General features: G+C 41.0%; 1 protein-coding gene across 15 annotated transcripts in view; it reads right to left on the bottom strand.

Moving 5' to 3' along the window:
* USP40 (ubiquitin specific peptidase 40) overlaps window positions 1-20,010 on the bottom strand; it is an 82,033-nt gene that overhangs the window by 23,663 nt on the left and 38,360 nt on the right. For all 15 annotated transcript variants that reach the window (XR_002339427.1, XR_002339426.1, XR_002339423.1 and 12 more), the window contains 8 exons: window positions 18,102-18,186; window positions 17,078-17,148; window positions 15,036-15,355; window positions 12,556-12,679; window positions 10,924-10,981; window positions 5,229-5,282; window positions 4,401-4,489; window positions 3,064-3,150 (listed from right to left, as the gene is read on the bottom strand). Coding sequence is in view for 7 of the 15 variants with exons in the window: in XM_021076207.1 (XP_020931866.1) it covers window positions 3,064-3,150; window positions 4,401-4,489; window positions 5,229-5,282; window positions 10,924-10,981; window positions 12,556-12,679; window positions 15,036-15,355; window positions 17,078-17,148; window positions 18,102-18,186 (888 nt within the window). In the remaining 8 variants the exon portion in view is untranslated. The remainder of the gene's footprint in view (window positions 1-3,063; window positions 3,151-4,400; window positions 4,490-5,228; window positions 5,283-10,923; window positions 10,982-12,555; window positions 12,680-15,035; window positions 15,356-17,077; window positions 17,149-18,101; window positions 18,187-20,010) is intronic.

The raw sequence follows: 20,010 nt of genomic DNA on the forward strand, positions 1-20,010 counted from the left end.
AGCTTGGGGAAGAACACACCCTGGGAGGTGCACGTCTGGAAGGAAAGAGGTAGCTTAGGGAGCTGCTAGAATAATCCCGATGGGGGAGACAGCAGTGGTGGGAGTGAGATGCGGTCAGATCCCGGATGGATCCTGATGTAGAATCAGACAACCAAGGAGTGGCTGGAGAGGCGAGTCTGGGGTCTGCGAGCCGAGCACTGAGGTGCTCCCGAGGCAGAGGGAAGAGAAGGGGCAGGCCTGTGAGGCTGGGGAAACCTGAAGAGCTCTGGTCCTCTGGAAGCAAGTGACAAAAGGCATCGAATACGTCACCTGCTGCTGAGAGAGCAAGTAAGATGAAGACTAGGCCTGCTTACTGGACGCAGCAATGTGGAGGCTGCTGATGGCCGCGACAGAGCAGTTTTGGGGGCAGGGGAACTTCCCGCCGTGGGTTCAGAAGAGACCAGAACCAAAGACAGACGCATGGCTCCTCTGAAAAGTTCTATGGTCTCTGGTGGTTGAAAATAAAGAGACCCACTAAAGTTACCCAAGGCCACATCCCAGGCACAAAATGACTAACCATCTTTTCCGCTGAGTAACTGCTGCCTTTTTATCAACGTTATCTCAGTCCCTCTTCACATTTCACCTTATAAACAGAAATCAGATACTGAACCGCCCCCAGTTCCTAACAGCATCCAATCCAAAATGTGCCCTTTTCCTCCTTAGACTCATTTAGCACAAGGTCAAATCAGGGACACTCTAACGCCTGATTCCTGATAGGTGTACCTCATGCCGGCAGTAAGTCAATAAACATTTTTAAAAGCTAAAAAAAACCCCTACCCCACCCCCCAAACTCCTACTAAAGTTAAAAGGCATATGAAAATTGGGAATATATTTACAGCATGTAACAAAAGGTAAAAACATACTTTTTTACCATGGAAATTTTTTTTCTTTTTCTTTTTTAGGGCCACACCCGTGGCATATGGAAGTTTCCAGGCTAGGGCTTCAATCAGAGCTATAGCTGCCATCCTACGCCACAGCCATAGCCATTCAGGATCTGAGCTGCATCTGGGACCTACACCGCAGCTCACGGCAATGCTGGATTCTTAACCCACTGAATGAGACCAGGGATTGAACCTGCGTCCTAATGGATACCAGTCAGATTCATTACCACTGAGCCACAAGGGAACTCCGATCATGGAAAATTTCAAACACGTGCAGAGGATAGTAAAATGAACTGTCAAGCATCCATCACGCAGTCTCAATTACTGCCGTGGCCAATTCTGACTGTCAGTACCCCACCCACTTCCCCTGTCTTGCTCCCCAGATTCTTCTGAGGCAAACATCAGGTATGATTTCTGAATTCCATTCATTAATATTAGTACTCATCTCTAAAATATTAAGGTTCTTTTAAAAAACTAACTCTTAAATAGTTATGACATCTAAAAAAATGAAGAATTCCTAAATAGCAAATATCCTGTCAGTGTTCTAATTTCCCTACCTTCTCTTCAACTGGTACTACAGTCATGTAAATTCTACATATTGCACCTACTGGCTATTTCTCTTAAGTCCCCTTATAATCTATAGGCTGCCTCGTACTGTAACTTCCTTTTTTTTGGCCATGCCTGTGGCAGGTGGAAGTTCCCAGGCCAGGGATCAAACCCATGCCACAGCAGTGACAACACTGGACCCTTAACTGCTAAGCTTCCAGGGAACTCAAAGCAACTGACTTCTTGAAGAGGAGTGTGCCGACTGCAGGCCTGCGGTGCATTTAACACATCCCGCTATCCTCTGCACTTATAAACTGCTACTCAGATCTACAGGCTTGACTGGACTCAGGTCCAGCTTTCTTTAAAAATTTTTGTTTGGGCAGGGAGAGCACAGGTATTATTTTGAACCACTGGTGTCCGGGCGTTGCTCTTTGGGGTTGTGAGAAGGTTTCTAGGATCACTACTTAGATCCACGATTCACTGGGAGTTGAAAAAACTGTGATGGTCTACAATTCTTTCTTCATTTTATAAGCTGGAACATGTCTATTATTAAAAAAAATCTTCTCATCACCTATTTGGTTAATGGGAGCTACAGTCTGAAAAGAAAAAGAGGATAAATGCATGATTCTTTTAGGATTCCCTAGCATACACTCTTGGTAAGCTATGAATATCGTATTTTTTAGGACCATTATGAACTCATGGATTTGATGTGTATGTACCAATCCATTTTCATTATTATTCCCACTGAGGTTCAAACTCTCTATCTTTGACCAGTGGGAGCCTCTTCAGCTTGGCCCTGAGTCTCCTGTGTTCTCAGAAGTCTCTGCTGGCCTCACTGCTTTCTGTCCTGAAAAGAGGTTCCAGGCTCATCTTACTACACTTTGCTGACCTAGATACAGAACCAGCTGTTACTCCAAGAAACCCTAGTTCCTCCCAGGAAGTGGTAGTTAAAGGCCACAATCTGAGTGCTGGGGTGCTTGCTACTACCAGCCTGATTGGTGTTTCTCTATGCCATTTCAGGGGACAAATATTTTTTAAAGAAAAAATATATCCAGTTCATTCTGATTTTTCTAATTCAAATTCAGGCATACAGGCTTTATTTACCACACTGATGTGCTCTGTCTCCCCATCTTTCAATACGGAAAGTCCCCCTTCTCAGTGACACCAACATAATCTTGGCTTTATCTCACACACACACACACACACACACTCTCATACCTATGCATATGAGATTGTGTTTGTATATATAAAGTAAAAACACCAGAAGGAAATATGCCAAAATGTTAATATTAGTGGGGTAAGGGATAATTAGGGGGTCTTAATTTTTTCTTTCAATCCATTCTTACATATCTCAAATTTCTACAATAAACATTACCGGTCATCAGAAAAGGAAAAAAAAAAATCTTATTTTTTAAATTGCAGCTGGTTCACCAATTTTCAAACACCCCAAACTATGCCTGTAGGTGAGTACACAGAAATCTTTAAAAGATACTATGTCCAAAACCCTAGTCTTAGGACCTCAGAATCCTAACACAGGTTACCTGCTCCCCATACCAAACCCCAAGGGCCCCGCCCGGCACAATGTAAAATTACTTACACCTCTTACAGATACTGTTTCTTCCACTATGATCTCCATCTCTGTCCCAGGCTGAACATCACTCCCGACAGCAAAAAACAGGAATAGCTAAGATCAAGACAGAGGTATAAATGCAAATAATTTAAATTTCAAAATTCTATAAATACACTACTTCCGAAAAAAAAGAAAAAGAAAAGCCAAATGCTGCAAAACTTCAATAAAAATTTCAAATTATGGAAAAACAAGTCTACACTGGGTATTTTGGTGTTACAATTTAAACGATAATCTGGACTACCAAGAAATGTAAGCCACTTTATTACCGATGTTTCTACTCCTCACGTCTCTCGCACATACGATTTATTCTATGGTCTCCATCTCTTTTTCAGTCATTCCTTAAAGAATCTGGCAATTGCTATACACTGTGGGCATTGACTGTGTTTCTGGAGTCATTAGTTTCTGATTTTATTGTCTGTCCAGGAAGATACTTTAATTCCCAGGAATCCACAGTAAAAATGTAAATCTGACCTCTGTCAATTCAGGTCCTCAGAACCCTATTTTTCCGTTCTAACCCAACCTCACTTGTCACGTTTTCCTCCTATGAGCCTGCCATGTGCTATGGTCTGCTAGAGTTTGGGGAAGAACAGGTTAAAGGGGAGGTGGTTGGGAAACTCACCAAGTGGATCCAGGAGCCACGTGGGTCCTGCTATGAATCCTGTGTGCTATTATATCTATATATGGAGTCCTACAGAAAGGGTATCACTGTGCCTTGTGGACTCTAATAACAGTTTATGGACGAGATCGGGCTCCTGGCAAAGGTCAACCTGACTGTATTTTAAACATAAAATGAATACTGATAAAGCTGCCGAGAGACTATTATATTATTTCAGGGAGTAATTAAGTTCAAAATCAGTATACAAAATCTCATTAAATCTAAAACACTGCTGGTTGTTCCTTATTATTTTATGTATCACTGAGAAGGAAAAAAAACAGCTCTAGCTACAACTGCAGGATGCCACTGACTGTAAGATGCATCTTAATCTCTCGGAAGTTTAAATGTGGGAGAAAAAGGTACATTCTAGAATTTATGAAATACGTTGGCTGAAACTATGACCACTTTAAAGATCCCTCTTAACCACAAAATTTTCACATAGAAGTAACTTTATGAATATTCTTTGACATATTTTTAATTTAAATACAGAGAACTATATAGATGCATTCCTAAAATAAAAGGTATCATTTAAGAAAAAGAAAACTTTTAAGAAAAGCAGTATTACTGCAGTAGTTAAGGAATGAATTACACAATTAGGAACTTCTGATCATGGGAAGGGTGACTGGTCTGTCAGGTGACCTCCTGTTACCTGAGAAGATGTCGGTGCTTTTCCAGGACAGAGGCCCAATAAACTCCCCGGCTTCAATTCTGCTTCCTTCAAAGTGTAACTGTCTGGCACTATAAAGAGTTGTAAGAGCATGGTAAATGCTATTAATTCCTACCTCTCTGGGCGATATACTAAAATCAGCCTCGCTGAAAATCAAGAATGTTAAGAAAGAAAAACATCGAGCTGCACTCCATGTAAAAGGCTTACATACATCATCGTTAAGTTTTATTTTAGATTTCCTCACTCTAGAACATATTATTCTTGTTATCTGCACAGCAATGCTAAGAAATAAGAGGCAGCTATGACTGTTCTAGATTCAGACTTAAGAAAAAAAAATCAAGAGCTCTGCGTGAATTACGTAATATTCTGAATCGATTCACGAATGATGAACTAGCATCTTCCAAGTTTAAAGCTGCTATGGTGACCACCATCAATAATTAGACAAAGTGCAGTGATAAGAAGTATTACAGAGGTAAGAACCAAGGCTCTGGTTGCTGCGATAACTGGTATCACACTAAAATTAGCAAAACTAATAAAAAGCTTTGAAACTAAACCTAGAAAGATTTAACTAGATCAAAACCATGACTATTATCAAGCGTTTTACTTTAAAAAATAGAAGTGTTTTGAATTTTTGGTTGAGATTTTCTGTAATCCACAAGGAAGACACCTGGATGGATTTGTTCCATAAAACAGTGTGTAAAACTTAACTCAAGAATATTAGGTATTGGAAGCCACTATTAAAGTAAAGTGTTGAGAAAGAGAGATGGCATGAATGTGCGTCAGCTTTTCAAGGCCACCAAAAAGATTTACCTGGACAAAGAAGCTTCCCCTTTCTGTCAATAGGCCTCAAACAGCTGTTTTCAGCTACAAATGAAAAGATGCTGGTTAGTGCACCAAAAAGAACCAAAGAGAGACGCCCTGCTGTGCTAACATAATTAGCAGGAAGCTAAAAACCAACCTCCCCCAGACAGCAACAACAACTGTAAACAGGTAGCCATCCCTTTGCAGAGCAGCACAGGACTGTAAGAATGCTTGTGCAAGCTGAAACTGCAAAGAAATCTTGTGATTATACTGTGACCTTTAAACATTTTGTCTAGACATTAAAAACTGTCAGTTATACATGTACAGTGAAATGAAAAAAACAGTAAAAATATTTACACTGTAATTTAAAACACTACAGACACTGAGAATTAAAACATCCTGTTTCTCTGTAAAAGGCGGAGGGCTTCTGCCATCTTCTCGTACAGCTGCAGTACAGGGTGAGCAGCTTTTCCATCCCTGCTGATGCTCTTTCTAAGTTTCCATCAGCTTCCAGTGCTTTTATCTTGTATTTCAATTTCATGAAATACCTCCAAGAGCTTCTTTAAGGTGACTTTCTTTTTGTGGCATCAACTCCTCTGGGCTATCTCCACACTCTGGCCACTGCTGAGAGTTCACGTTCACGAGGTCCCCCTGGCTGCACGTCTGGAGTCAAATGACAGCAGGACCCGCATTCTCACGCAAGCTGCTGCTTCTATGGCTCCACGTACTTAGGTTTCTCTCCTGGACCTTCCCCACTGCTGGCCAATTCGATTACCCACTCTTACCAAACGTCACCTGGGTTTACCCAGGGGAGAAAAGGAGGCAATAAATTACACACTTTGCTGTCTCTGTGGTGAAATTAACAGCAGATAGGAACTGACCGATTACTGACACATTTTAAAGGTGAATTGGTCATTGCTCATGATGTACACCTTACCTCACAGTGATCTGTCAACTAAACAGCTAGGAGCAAACTTTGTACTTCATGCTAACTATTCAGTTAATATCCGACGGTGGTGATACATGAACCATGCTCCTGGGTAACTGATGATGGGCGGTCACTGAAGGGCATGCGTATCAGGACTGCGCAGAGACTGCCCAGGTTTAAAGGAAGCTGGGTGATTTTTACGCTTAGTTATTATAAGGATTAGGGTCAGTGTGCCCTGTTTTTGATGCGAAAATCCCCATTTTGTGGGAAAAGCACACCAGGTTTTTATTCTAAACAGAATTCTTAGCAAGTTGGATATGAAGTGGGAGAATTCGAGGGCTGGAGCCTTCTGAGAGGGTAAGAACGGCATGGTCCTTAGACGTTCTTACTTTACTCAAGCAGAGCAGACTCTCTTTAAGATTCTTGAGTTCTAGCCCTTATATGTACAGCAACATGAAGCAAACATAAAATTCTAATATAAACTCCTCGACACAACTGAAACAGCTCATGCAAAGAGTTCTCCAATTTAAAAGACGCATTTAAAATACTGTTTAAAAAATTTTTTTTCACTTTCATCCAACACATGCCATGTATGCTCAATGTGCCAGCCACTGAAAATATTGTAGTAAGTGAAAGGCATGGGCTCTGCCCTCAAAGAGGAACATCTAGTGGGGCAGGTGGACATTTCTCACACGAAACACAGTTACAGCCCAAGTGCTACAGAGGAAGGTACAGGGGGTCAGAGTGAAACAGAAAGATGAAGGGAGACTGTGCAGCGAGGGACGATGGGAGTTGTAACACTTGAGCTGAGGCCAAATGAATGACTAAAGTCAGCAGAGGCGAGAGTTCCAAGAGCCCACAGAACTGAGAAGTCCTGGGGGGAAGGAGAGCCTGTGTGTACACCAGCAACTCCAGAAAGTCAGCTTGGGAGGTGTGCTGTGAAGAAGCAGATGAGTGGACGGTGACAAGGCTGCTCAGGGAGAGGTCAGACGAAGCGGGCAGTAGGCTACAAAGTGCAAAGAGCACTGCAGTGGTTTCAGCAGAGGTGACATGACCTGATCTCATCCGTTTAAGACAGTCACTTGCCATGGACAGAACAGTTTGGAGGAGTAACTGGGAGGAAGACCTGTGACACAGGAGGTTAACGAACTACTCATTTTAATAAACCAGGTACTCTGAACCAACTTTACTGAAATGTTACTTACTTATAATAAAACACATCTATTTTATTGCACAGTTGTTTTTTTGTTGTTTTTTTAGGGCCGCACCTGTGGCATACGAAAGTTCCCCAGGCTAAGGGGGTAGAATCAGAGCTGCAGCTGCCGGCCTACCCCACAGCCACAGCAATGCCAGATACAAGCCACATCTGTTTGCTATGCCACAGCTTGCAGCAACATGGATCTTTAACCCAATGAGTGAGGCCAGGGATCCAACTCACATCCTCATGGATACTAGTCAGGTTCTTAACCTGCTGAACCACAATGGGAACTCCACGTACACAGTTTTAAGAGTTTGATATAAATGCTCAGTAACCACCAGCAAACTGGGATGTTATTCCCATTCCCTCTAAATCTCCCCCGTGCCACTCTGTGGTCACTCCCCCACCCCCTAAGCCTGGTCTGTCTCTTAGGTTTTCTTTTTCGAAAACTGCATACTGGAAGCGGAATCTCGAGGACGACTCTTTCACAGCTAGCCTCTTCTGCGGGGCATGGTGTCTTGGAGAGGCGTCCTCGTTTTCCATGGGGTGGCCGTTTACTTCTTTTATTGGTGAGTGGAATCCCACTGCTCAGATACACCACAAACTGCTCACCTGCTCGTGGACACTTACATTGTTCCGTTTGGGGTTATGAACATTCACCGACAGTATTTACAGTCTCTGTAAGGATATCTGCTTTAACTTTTCTTGGATAAAAATCCAGGAGAATTGATAAGCGGATGTTTAAATTCACAGGGAATACGCTAACTCTTTACCAAAGGGTATCATTTTACATTCCCGCCAGCAATACAGGGGAGTTTCAGTTGCTCCCCATCTTTGACAGCACTTGGTTTTGTCCATATTTAAAATATTGATCATTCTACTGAGTGTGCAGTGAGGTCTCATTATGGTTTTAGTTTGGTGGCTAATGATAGCAAACATCTTCCCTGTGCACACTGAGTGCTGAGAGGTAGATCTAGTGTAAAGTGGCTTCCCAATTTGAGCTGTCTTCTGAAGAACATTTTAAGTATTTTTCATGTATCTTGGATACAAGTCGGTTGTTAAATACACATTTTACAATTTTTTTCTCCCAGTTTGTGGCTTGCCTTTTCAAATGCCTTTTGAATAAGTTTTAAATTTTGCAGTAGTCCAATTGATTTTTCTTTCATGGTTTATACTTTTTGAGTCCTATCTTTTAAAAAAACCCTCTTCTGGAGTCCCCGTCGAGGTGCAGCGGAAAAGAATCCAACTAGGAACCATGAGGTTGCAGGTTTGATCCCTGGCCTTGCCCAGTGGGTCAAGGACCCGGTGTTGCTGTGAGCTGTGGTGTAGGTCGCAGACGTGGCTTGGATATAGTGTTGCTGTGGCTGTGGTGTAGGCCGGCAGCTGTAGCTCCGATTCGACCCCTAGCTTGGGAAACTCCATGTGCCGCCGGTGCGGCCCTAAAAAGAAAAAAATAAATAAAAAGAAAAAAAAAGAAAAAAACCCTCTTCCTTATGGCAAAAGCAATAAAGATTTTCTCCCAGATATTTCACAGTTTTGGGTATTAAATTTAAGCCTGTGATCCATTCTGAGTTCATTTTTGACATGATGTAAGTAAAGCAAAGCTGGAGCGTCACTTTTGCATCTGTGGACAGCCAATTGGTCCAGCATACTGTGCTGAAATACCATCTTCCCCTGTGGAAATACTTTGGTGCTTTTGTTGAAAGGCAACTGACTACTTGGGCTTCAAAAACCACACATGGTCTCTGTTACACATTTCTTCTTAAAAGAGCCCTTAGAAAATGAAAAAACACTTCTTAGCTCACTGGCTATGGAGAAAGAGGTTGCAGCAGGCCTGCTGACAACGGCTCTATGAGTCTACTCAAGCCAACACACAGTCTTGATTCCTACAGTTTCAGAGTAAGTCTAACTCTTCCAACTTTATTCTTTGTTTTCTTTTAAAATTGCTATGGATACTTTAGCTTCTTTGTACTTCCAAGAATCAGCTTGTCAATTTCTACCAAAACAAACAAAAAAATACTGCTAGAATTTTGAGTGAGAATGTATTGAACGTACAAATCAATTTTGAGAGAATTACCCTCTTAATTGCATTGTGTCTCCAAATCCAAGAATGTGGTACACCACTCCATCTATTTGGGTCTTCTTTTCTTTTTCATGGTATTATTTTCTAGTTTCCACTGTACAGGTCTTACACAGATCTTGTTAAAATTTATTCCCAAGTACTTTATGATAGTTTAGGCTGTTATAAATTGTTTGCTTAATTTTCCTTTTTTGGGAGGTTTTTATACACGGACTTGAAGTTCCTGTTAAACTCACTTTTTAACTCTAGCAGATTTTACAGGATCTTTGGGGCACACACAGAGACGCTCAGCACAACAGCGCTCATCACCACTCCCTCAGGAAAATGCAATTAAACACAGGAGATGCCAATTCGTATTCACTATGATGGCTATACCCAAAAAGACAATTAAAATACTTGCAAGGATGTACAGAAACTCCAACTCTGGTACACTGCTGCTAGGTGTGTAAATGATTCAGCCACTTTGGAAAATAGTATGGCAGTTTCCCACAAAGCTAAACGTAACTCTGACATACAACCCACCATTTTTAATGCTGTGTATCTACCCAGGAGAGTTAAAAACACACGTCCACACAAGGACATGATGTTTACAGCAGAATTATTCATAAAAGCCAAAAAGTGGAAACAATCCAAATGCCCATCAACTGTAATGAATCCATATGTCCATCAACTGTAATGAATCCAAATGTCCATCAACTGTAATGAACAAAATGCGACATCCACACAACGGAACACTTCTCAGCAATCAAAAGGAACAAACTACCGAAACGTGCTAAATCATGGATGAAACTCAAAAATCGCATGCTAAGTGGAAGAAGCTCGATACAAAAGCCTGCATGTTACCTGGTTCCATTTACATGAAACGTCCAGGAGAGCAAGACGAAAGAGACAGAAAGCAGACGAATGGCTGTCAGGGGCCTGGTGTGCAAATGGGAACGAGAGATCTTTTGGGAATGATGGAGATGTTCTGAAACTGGGCTGTGGTGACGGCTGTATGACTACACATTCATTAATAATCACTGACTTGTACTTAAAACGGGTGTTTGATGACATGTAAATTATACTTCAACAAAGCGGTAACAGAAAACCTAATGCCGAGTGGGCAGTGAGTTTGCGGAATGTTATACTCATCATGGTAGAATTTACTTAAGTGTAAAAATACAGTATGCATAACACATATATACAGAAGTATAATATACACAGTTCAATGTGAACACACAAACTAGATACACTCCCAAATCCGATAACACTGCTTGCATCTGGGGAGGAGGGAGACTAGGTCTGAGGAGGAGAATGAGAACATAAGAGGATCTGAACTGTATTTGTGATGTTTGAGGCAAAAACAAACATGACAAGGTGCTGACATTTATCCATTCGGGGTGGTAGATACATGAGCTCTCCCTAAATTACTTTTTGTACTCTCCCATATTTTTTCTATTAAAAATGAAAACAAAACTCAATTAAACCAAAAAAACCAAAAGCAAATGTAAATGATTACCTAGTTCCTTCATTAATTTTAATTCCTTTATGGCTTTAGTTCGAATATCAAACACCACCTAAAATAGAGAAATAAACTAATGACCGTGTATAAGTTAAAAACAATGGGAGGAGAGGAAAATGAAGACTCTCAGGGTGTGTATATACAGATTATGTGAGTTATTAAGTAGCTTAAATTTAGTAGTTTTTGCCTACTTGAAAATTTTTTCTCTATCTCCAAAATTAATTTTCTCTCTTCCACAAAGTCAAAGGCAAAAATCTGGATCTTAGTTTTTACCAAATTGAAGAAAACTAAAACAGAAAGGCCTCCTACCGAAAACTTTCAAAAACTGAAGCCATAATACTAGCTAGAAGGGCAAAAAGTTGACAAAAAAATAACCCTTCTGATGACAGCAAACAAAAGGAACTGCAGGCGATCATATCTGTGGATGTTAAGAATAATGAATCCAGGGCCAACAAGCAATAATACAAAACTGTACACCACTAAACCAAGGACACTATTTAAAATTTCTACTTAAATTATTTTAGATTGTTTTTTCTTTTTAAAAAAATTTAAATATTTAGGCTAATTGCTTCTAGGGCACAGAATCTTGGAAATTTAGGGGTAAAGCTGGCATCAGAGAGTGACTCTACTTTCCCTCTCTGTGCCAAGAGGAAGAGAGCCTGAAGCAACCGAGGATTTCACCTGACTCCCATCCCGGGTCAGGGCGGTAGGCCTCCTGAGCTTTGGGGCACTGACCTCATTCTGTCCCCACTACTGTGCCAATAAATATTAGTGGACCTTGAGAAATTATAATTTTATACAAAAGAAAACATTTTTAATAGTTATAGAAAAAAACTTAATCAAGTAAGACCACATAAATACAAAAAGATGCTTCCTTAAATCATCTTTAAAGAAACCAGTATGATAGTCTTTAAATGGAAAAATGAAAATCTTAAAATCTTAAAAGAGCAACTGGCTTTATATGGAACACAGAGTATACTGTTAAGTAATTGATGATAAATTAAAAAAAAAAAAAAAACACCAAAACAAAAGAACACAAAACCAAAACATACATATCATTTTTTTTTTGGTCTTTTCAGGGCTACACCAGCGGCATATGGAAGTTTCCAGGCTAGGGGTTGAATGGGAGCTGTAGCTGCCAGCCTACACCACAGCCACAGCCACGCAGGATCTGAGCCTTGTTTTTGACCTACATCACAGCTCACGGCAATGCCGGATCCTTAACCCACTGAGCGAAGCCACGGATCGAACCCACAACCTCATGGATACTAGTCGGGTTTGTTACCGCTGAGCCAGGACAGCGACTCCATATATGGGATTTAAAAAATACAGAAAAGACCCTTGAAGAGAGAATTTCATATTTATCAAAGCCAGAAGATTCCATGAACTAATTAAAAAGATAACTAATTAAAAGGCTTTGGAGGATAAAAAATGGCACCTATTTTCTTGAACTATGCCAATAGCTAACAAAGGTAAGTAAGCAATAATCAAGTGTTCCAAGTAAAAGGGATTTCGTAAGATTCAGAAGGCTACTGAAACAGCTTTTCTGAATGATGACGGTATAGTTATCTAGATGAAATTCTATTCACTAAAGAATGGCTAACCACACTTAAAGGGTGGTCTACTCACTGTGTTAAGAGTTGCTGATATTTTAACTTGCTCCTCTTCAGATTCTAATTGGCATAAATTTTTAACTTGGAGCCAGTCAATCTCATTCGTACTAGTGATCCATTTCCCTTGTTTGGTCAAAAAACTGTAGGTAAAAAGACATTAAAAAAAATGTCTTTATACAGCACTTTTACGGATCAGAAAGGATTAGAAAATTCATGCTTTTCCTTAGGCACCACTTTCAAAATTCTGCATATGACACTTCATGTGACTAATTAAAGGTGGCCAAGTTGGACTGAGTCGGCTTTTGCAAAGCCAACCACCTTTTCAGGGCGGTGTTAGAGGGCACTCTACAGTCTATATTCATGACCCCAAATACTCTTTGGCTCACACAAACAGCTTGTTGCCACATTTTTCAAAGAGAACTGCTGTAACTGAACAACCACTGTTAACCTTTACCTGTATGCTGTAATCACTGGGGTAGTTTTGAAAGAGCACCTATGCTCAAAAGCCCAACCAGAACATTCAGATGCAGTTGCTATCAGGACAGTCATGCACAGCTGTGCAGACTGGCATGGAATAAAGGTACCCGATGTAATGGGAGTCACACACACACACACACACACACACACACTGTACATTTGTATTTTTATTATAGAGTTAAAAAATTTTAGCATAGCAGATGGCAGTGGAGTTTCTTGTTCTAACAAAACTTTCCTACAGATACAGTTAAGGTTCTTGAGGAAGGCGTGACTTCTTTCTAATTCACACAGAGGCACTGAATGGGCTAGCGGAAGTCCTCTTTGGGAGTATGGAGCAGGGCCCTAAAACATGATTCTACTTTCATTTCTGTTATCCCTACTCTGGGACTCTATCTTGAGTTAGCAATCCTAAAAATGGCAAAGTCTGAAGCACAAATATGCTCCCTGAAGACTGCCTTAAAATAATGAAAAACTAGATGAGGACAACGACGAGAAGGATGCTAAAATATTTAGCACTTATATGTGCAAACACTTGTAAGCACTTAACTCTTTCAATCCTTACCACTCTGTGAAGTTGGTATTAATTATTATGTCCATCTTTTTTGGCCATGTCCATGGTATGTGGAAATTCCCGGGCCAGGGATCAAACCTATACCACAAGAGTAACCAGAGCAACAGCAGTGACAACCCCAGATCCTTAACCTACTGAGCCACCAGGGAACTCCTTATTTTGCCCATATTACAGAAGAAGAAACTGAGCAGAAAGAGAAGTAACCTGCTCATGGTCACACTATTAGTGAGGGATAAAGCTGGAAACGAAGCCAGGCAGCTGGCTCCTGAGTCCCTAGCTCTACGCACTGCCTCACATCCGCGCAGAGTCAGGTAAACTGTAACATCAAGGTAGATTATTATGTACCCAGGAAATGAGGTTTATCAAGAGCCTCCAAACATGGTGGCAGAAAGCAGGAGATAACTATTTGTCTACAAAATCATCACTATATGCTTAAAAAGGGGAAAAAAAAAAACCCTTTAAACAAAACAATTATTTAAATTCAGAAAAAGAGGAAAGCTAATGGACAGACACTGCATGAGTGGTACAGGGATGCTGTTTTGGGTCTCCTGTCTTTATTTCTCTATTTCCCAAGTCCCAATAAATGTACCTTACTTTCTAAAAAGAAATATGTAATAAACTTTTATATCCAATAAACAGATGTGGAAATAAGTGTCTGGAGAACACCTGCCTAAGACAGCAAGAGTGATGCACGTAATGCAAAACGAGCCCAGTTCGCAAGTGCTCCGCTTCTCTATGTCACAGCCACCAGTGAGTAACAATGCAGAGCCTTCTTAACCCAAGTATGTTCACAGCGCTGACAAAGCAGGGGACTGACACACTGTCCACAATCTAACGCCTTCTATGTATGGAAGTCTGGGGGGACGGCATGTATGATGCCCACAGAAATGTGCTGGCACAGACATGGATAACTGAAACAGAGAGAAGAAGCGCTTTTGAGCTTCAGATGTGACTTAGGGGAAGCAAAGGTGTAATTCCCCACACAATTGCCCGACCTGGACAGCTGGGAGGATCTCAAGCATCATAAAAAAGGATGACAATGAAAAACTGAATTGTCTTAGGAGATTCTTGTAACAGAAGTCAGACACTTAGCTGTGATCATGAAATACCCTCCCCATGAAAGATTTCAGCAATTTTCTCCGAGAATATGCCCTGTTTTATTGTAAGTCTCATATAGAATTCGTCTGAGAAGATTCTGCTTTACAGCCAACTAATCTAGACTGTATCTAGCCTATACCTATACCTCTATTATAACAGTTGCCACATTTATAAAAACACCCGTTTCTCTCCAAGTTGCCTAAGAACATTCCCATTTTATAAAGAACAGAATGTTTAGAAATAAAAAGAAACACTTAACTTTTATCATTCCATGTAACATAAAACATTAGAGTTCTAAGAGACAGTACTACAAAATAACTTAAGAAAGAATTCGCTTTTCAGCAGGTTACCTGCTATCATCATTAGAATCCTGAATTAAAACTGTGCTTCCATTTCTGAGACCTTGTTCTCTGAAAGTCTTCTTCAAGTCTTCCTTGGCAAGGGCGGTCCAGCTCTCCTCACCTAGAGATGTGGTGCTGTTGATTAAGACGACCCCTTCTGGGACTGACAAGGCTGCGAACACAGTGCCTAGTTCCGCGTTAGATGGAAAGACATGCGGAGATTCCACCAACTGCTGACTCTCCTCTCCTTCGCTGCTTGTGCCCAGATGAAGAACATTTAAAAGCAGAGGTTCACAGTCACTACCGGTTGGAATCTGGATTCCACCAACCTAACAAAAGCATCAAGGCAAGCATTAGCAGAGTTACATTTACCAAAATTAAGTTGACATTGTATCGTAGTAAAAGACTCTTATAGAACAAGTCTTGTTTTTTTTTTCAAGTGAAATAAAGCTCACAAATGTCTTTTAAATATAAGAACAGGAGTTCCCGTTGTGGCTCAGTGGTTAATGTATTCAACTAGGAACCATGAGGTTGCAGGTTCGATCCCTGGCCTTGCTCAGTGGGTTAAGGATCCGGCATTGCCGTGAGCCTGTGGTGTAGGTTGCAGACATGGCTCAGGTCCCATGTGGCTGTGGTGTATGTAAGCCGGCAGGTACAGCTCCGATTAGACCCCTAGCCTGGGAACGTCCATATGCCGAGGGAGTGGCCCTAGAAAAGGCATGAAGACAACAAATAAATAAACAAGAGAACAAACTTCGATTTTTCTTTGTGACCTTCTTCTTAGCCATCTTTTGCTTTTTAGGAGAGAAATGTGAAGTGGAAACAGAGGTGTATGAATCCTCAGTGGTGGTAAGTATATGAGATGGACCAAGGACAGTCCACTTAGTGGTGAGGTGCTCCCTGCCCTTTTTTTGACTTAGAAAATTCAAAACAAAGACCAAAAAAACAAAAAAAAGCCCTCCCAAAACGGAGTTCCCATTGTGGCTCAGTGGTTAACAAATGCGACTAGTATCCATGAGGATGTGGGTTTGATCCCTGGCCTTGCTTTGTGGGTTAAGGATCCAGTGTTGCCATCAGCTGTAGTGTAGGTGGCAGATGCGGCTCGGATCTGGAGTTGCTATGGCTGTGGTGTAGGCTGGCAGTTGTAGCTTCAATTGGACCCCTAGCCTGGGAATCGCCACATGATGCAGGGAAGGCCCTAAATAGGCAAAAGATAAAAAAAAGAAAAAAGAGAAGAGAAAATTCACTCTGCTCCATTATTCACCTCCATCCCTAATTCAGGAGATCAATCTGCCCCCTTCTGGGTCCCCAGTGAGAGTATGTACAGACTCCCTTGTAACACTTAGCTGAGTGTAATGACTTCACTATGACCTCTTGAAGGACAAAGACTGATTATTTACCTTTGCATCTAGCTTCTGACACACAGCCTGGCACCAGGAGGTGTTCTATAAATATCTCTTAAACATACAACAAAATTTATGGACATGTTAACAGTTTTCTAAGTGCTCTCACATACACTGAATAAAAGTTTATCACAATAAATTTAGGTGCAGAGGATTAAGACTCTGACTGCAATGGCTCGGGTCACTGCAGAGGTATGGGTTCAATCCTCAGCCTGGCACAGTGGGTTAAAGGATCTGGTGTTGCTACAGCTTCAGGGTAGATTGTAGGTGTGGCTTGGATTCAATCCCTGGCCTGGGAACTTCCATATGCCATGGGTGTAGCCACTAAAAAAAAAAAAAAAGAGGAGTTCCTGTCGTGGCGCAGTGGTTAACGAATCTGACTAGGAACCATGAGGTTGCGGGTTCGGTCCCTGCCCTTGCTCAGTGGGTTAAGGATCCGGCGTTGCCGTGAGCTGTGGTGTAGGTTGCAGACTCGGCTCGGATCCCGTGTTGCTGTGGCTCTGGTGTAGGCGGGTGGCTACAGCTCCGACTGGACCCCTAGCCTGGGAACCTCCATATGCCGCAGGAGCGGCCCAAGAAATAGCAAAAAGACAAAAAAAAAAAAAAAAATCCCAAACTGCCGTGAGCATTTCTTCCACACTTGTTTACCTCCACCCCATTCCAGACAAAGATGTCTTCCCCATCAGCAATCTCAGTTTCACACAGTGTCAGGTCATCTCCTAGGAAGACGAGATTATCAGTGAAATCACTCTCATGATCATCAAAAACAATTTAACGAAAGAAAGCTGAGACACATTTGTTTGAAAAAGCATTCTTGTTAAAGAAAACTGAGGAAAAATGCAGTAGTTATGTTTGTTATATTGACATTGTTTTATTTTATTTTTACCTTTATTCCTTCTATTACACTCTTTAGTTTAATTTTCTTTTCCTGTAAGCATCTCTCCATGTCGTTACATAAGCTTGACAGCAGGAAAAGAGTTAATATCCAAGGTCAACAGTAGCTGACACTGAACAGGGTAAGGCTCACACATCATATGGGCCTTGCTCCACCACTGATCAGCGCTACGTCTCTGGCGACCGCAAGTCTCTTTGGTTCCACTTTCTCATTTATGAAAAGTGGACCAGAGAAGTTTGTGAAAATCCAACGAGATAGTTTACACGAACACTTACCTCAGTATTTAGCACCAAGCAGTCCAAGGTAAATGTTACCAATGCTACTGCTGTAATTGTTTTATTGTTATTTAAAGGAAGTACTTCCAAGCTCTTGAAGTACTTTTGTTTATTTTTGCTACAAAAATCTGAAGCTGAGAGTTGGGTAAGGAAACCAACCTATATTAAACAAGATTTAAATGGTTTCAAATCATTTTGCTCAAAAATGTGTGGTAATATAAAAAAAAATTCCCAAAGTCTTTAAAACACATTTGTTTAGATAGAGATGCAGCCTTAATTTCAGAAAATATAAAACATTCCGTCAGTAAAATTTTACACTTTGTATATACTGGATACACTATAAATTGGATAAATTATTTGTTTAAAAACCAATGTGATAACCTAGATAATTAAGAAAAATAGTAGGCAGGAGGAAAGACTGGCCAAAAGTAGAAAATCACAGATGAGCCCCACAAAAATGTAAATATACAAAATCACTGCCATGTTTTAATACTTATCTTACCATCAAGTGTCTGGTAAACGTGAAGTCCTGCTGGCACAAACTTGGCAATACTAAGAACCATATCTCCTTCCCAAAATTCTAACAGCTGCAAAATACAAATGAAAGAAAAGAGAACAACGAAACGGAACATTTAGATCACTTTTCCAGGATAAACGAGAAGAGCACCGTTGCCAGTGTACTTATGTAGCAGATACGGGAGCAAGCAAAAGGGACAATCCCCACAGAGCACCAGAAATGTGGAAAGACACATTTCACGGTTAAATAAATTAGTTAGATTCAAAGACGGTTAATCTCATTTCCATAGTGACTGAAGACTCTTGGCATACACAGAGAGCACAACCATTTAAACAACAATCATTTCTACTTAGTTTATGGGACAACCACTTTTATTAGAAGGAAAAGTGATTTGTGTGCCAGCGTAGGAACCCCTGCCCAGAAGAACAAAAATAATGTGTTTACAATTACCACTATTCAGGAAAAAGCATGCTTGAATATTCTTATTTCTCAAAAGGAATGTCTCTCACTGTAAATTTTAAAGTGGCATTACTAGCTTATTTAATAGCTTACCAGGGATTTTTGTTTGTTTTTTAAAAAATTTTTCTATACCCAAGACTCTGGGGACTGCAGTAACCTCACCAAAACATCACGTAGCAAGGTCAGGACTATTTAGTCTCTCTCCACAATATTGCAAGGTAGTTCTCTTAAAAAGAAATGTCTTATGTACTTACCTGTGTCAACTGCACAGCCTCCTGCCAGTGGCTTAATTCTAAAATAATACAGAGTGCACTTAAAAAAGCACCAAACAGCAAGGCATTCCCATTGGGGCTCAGGGGGTTACAAACCCAACCATTATCCACGAGGATGTGGGTTTCATCCCTGGCCTCACTCAGTGGGTTAAGGATCTGGGCTGCTGCAAGCTGCGTGGTGTAGGTTACAGATGCAGCTTGGCTCTGGTGTTGCTGTGAGCTGTGGTGTAGGTTGGCAGCTGCAGCTCTGATTCGAACCCTAGTCTGGGAACTTCCATATGCTGCAGGTGCAGCCCTAAAACAAAACAAAACCCAAAAAACAAAATCCTAAAAGACTCCCCCCAAAAGCAGACCAGAGTGAATCTACACCTTGAGAAGGTGAGTAAGGTCTTTTCCATTTGAAACATCACCCTAGAGGGGGTCAGATGCCCAAGTCCACCTATATCAACATGCCAGGATTGACTCAGAAATAAACTTTTAGGGGAAAAGTTCAGAAATACTAGACAATTTTAGAAACCCTAATACTGACCCAACATTTAAATATCATTCTAATCATCTAAAGTTAAGAGACTGTCCTGCTTTTCTCAGAAGAAACACAAAAGAAAGCTACTAATTTTGGTAATTGATAGTTTTTCAGAAAAGTCACTGGTTTCCATGGGAAAAAACTTTCTATTTCCCTTCTTCTTGAGCATGAAGTAGTGTGGCGTGAAGTATAATTAAGAGGAAAGAAAGAGGAGGGAGACCAGGGCTGGCACCCCAGTTCTACTGCTAACTAGAGTCTGACCCTGGGCAAGCCTTTAATCTCTTTCAATCACTATTTCCTCATCTTTGAAATGGGGTGAGGCTGCCCTCATGAGGTTAAATAATCAAATGATACAATTTATATGAAAGCACTGAAAGTAAAACAAAGTATCTGGAGTAGGTTATTTATTTATTTATTTTTCTGTCCTTTCTTAGGGCCGCACCCATGGCATATGGAGGTTCCCAGGCTAAGGGTCTAATTGGAGCTCTAGCTGCCGGCCTACACCACAAACACAGCAACGCCAGATCCGAGCCACATCTGCGACCTACACCACAGTTCACGGCAACGCCGGATCCTTAACCCACTGATCGAGGCCAAGGATTGAACCCTCAACCTCAAGGTTCCTAGTCAGATTTGTCTC

Source organism: Sus scrofa, chromosome 15 (genome assembly GCF_000003025.6).
Source record: "Sus scrofa isolate TJ Tabasco breed Duroc chromosome 15, Sscrofa11.1, whole genome shotgun sequence".
In the NCBI taxonomy this organism is placed as follows: Eukaryota; Metazoa; Chordata; class Mammalia; order Artiodactyla; family Suidae; genus Sus; species Sus scrofa.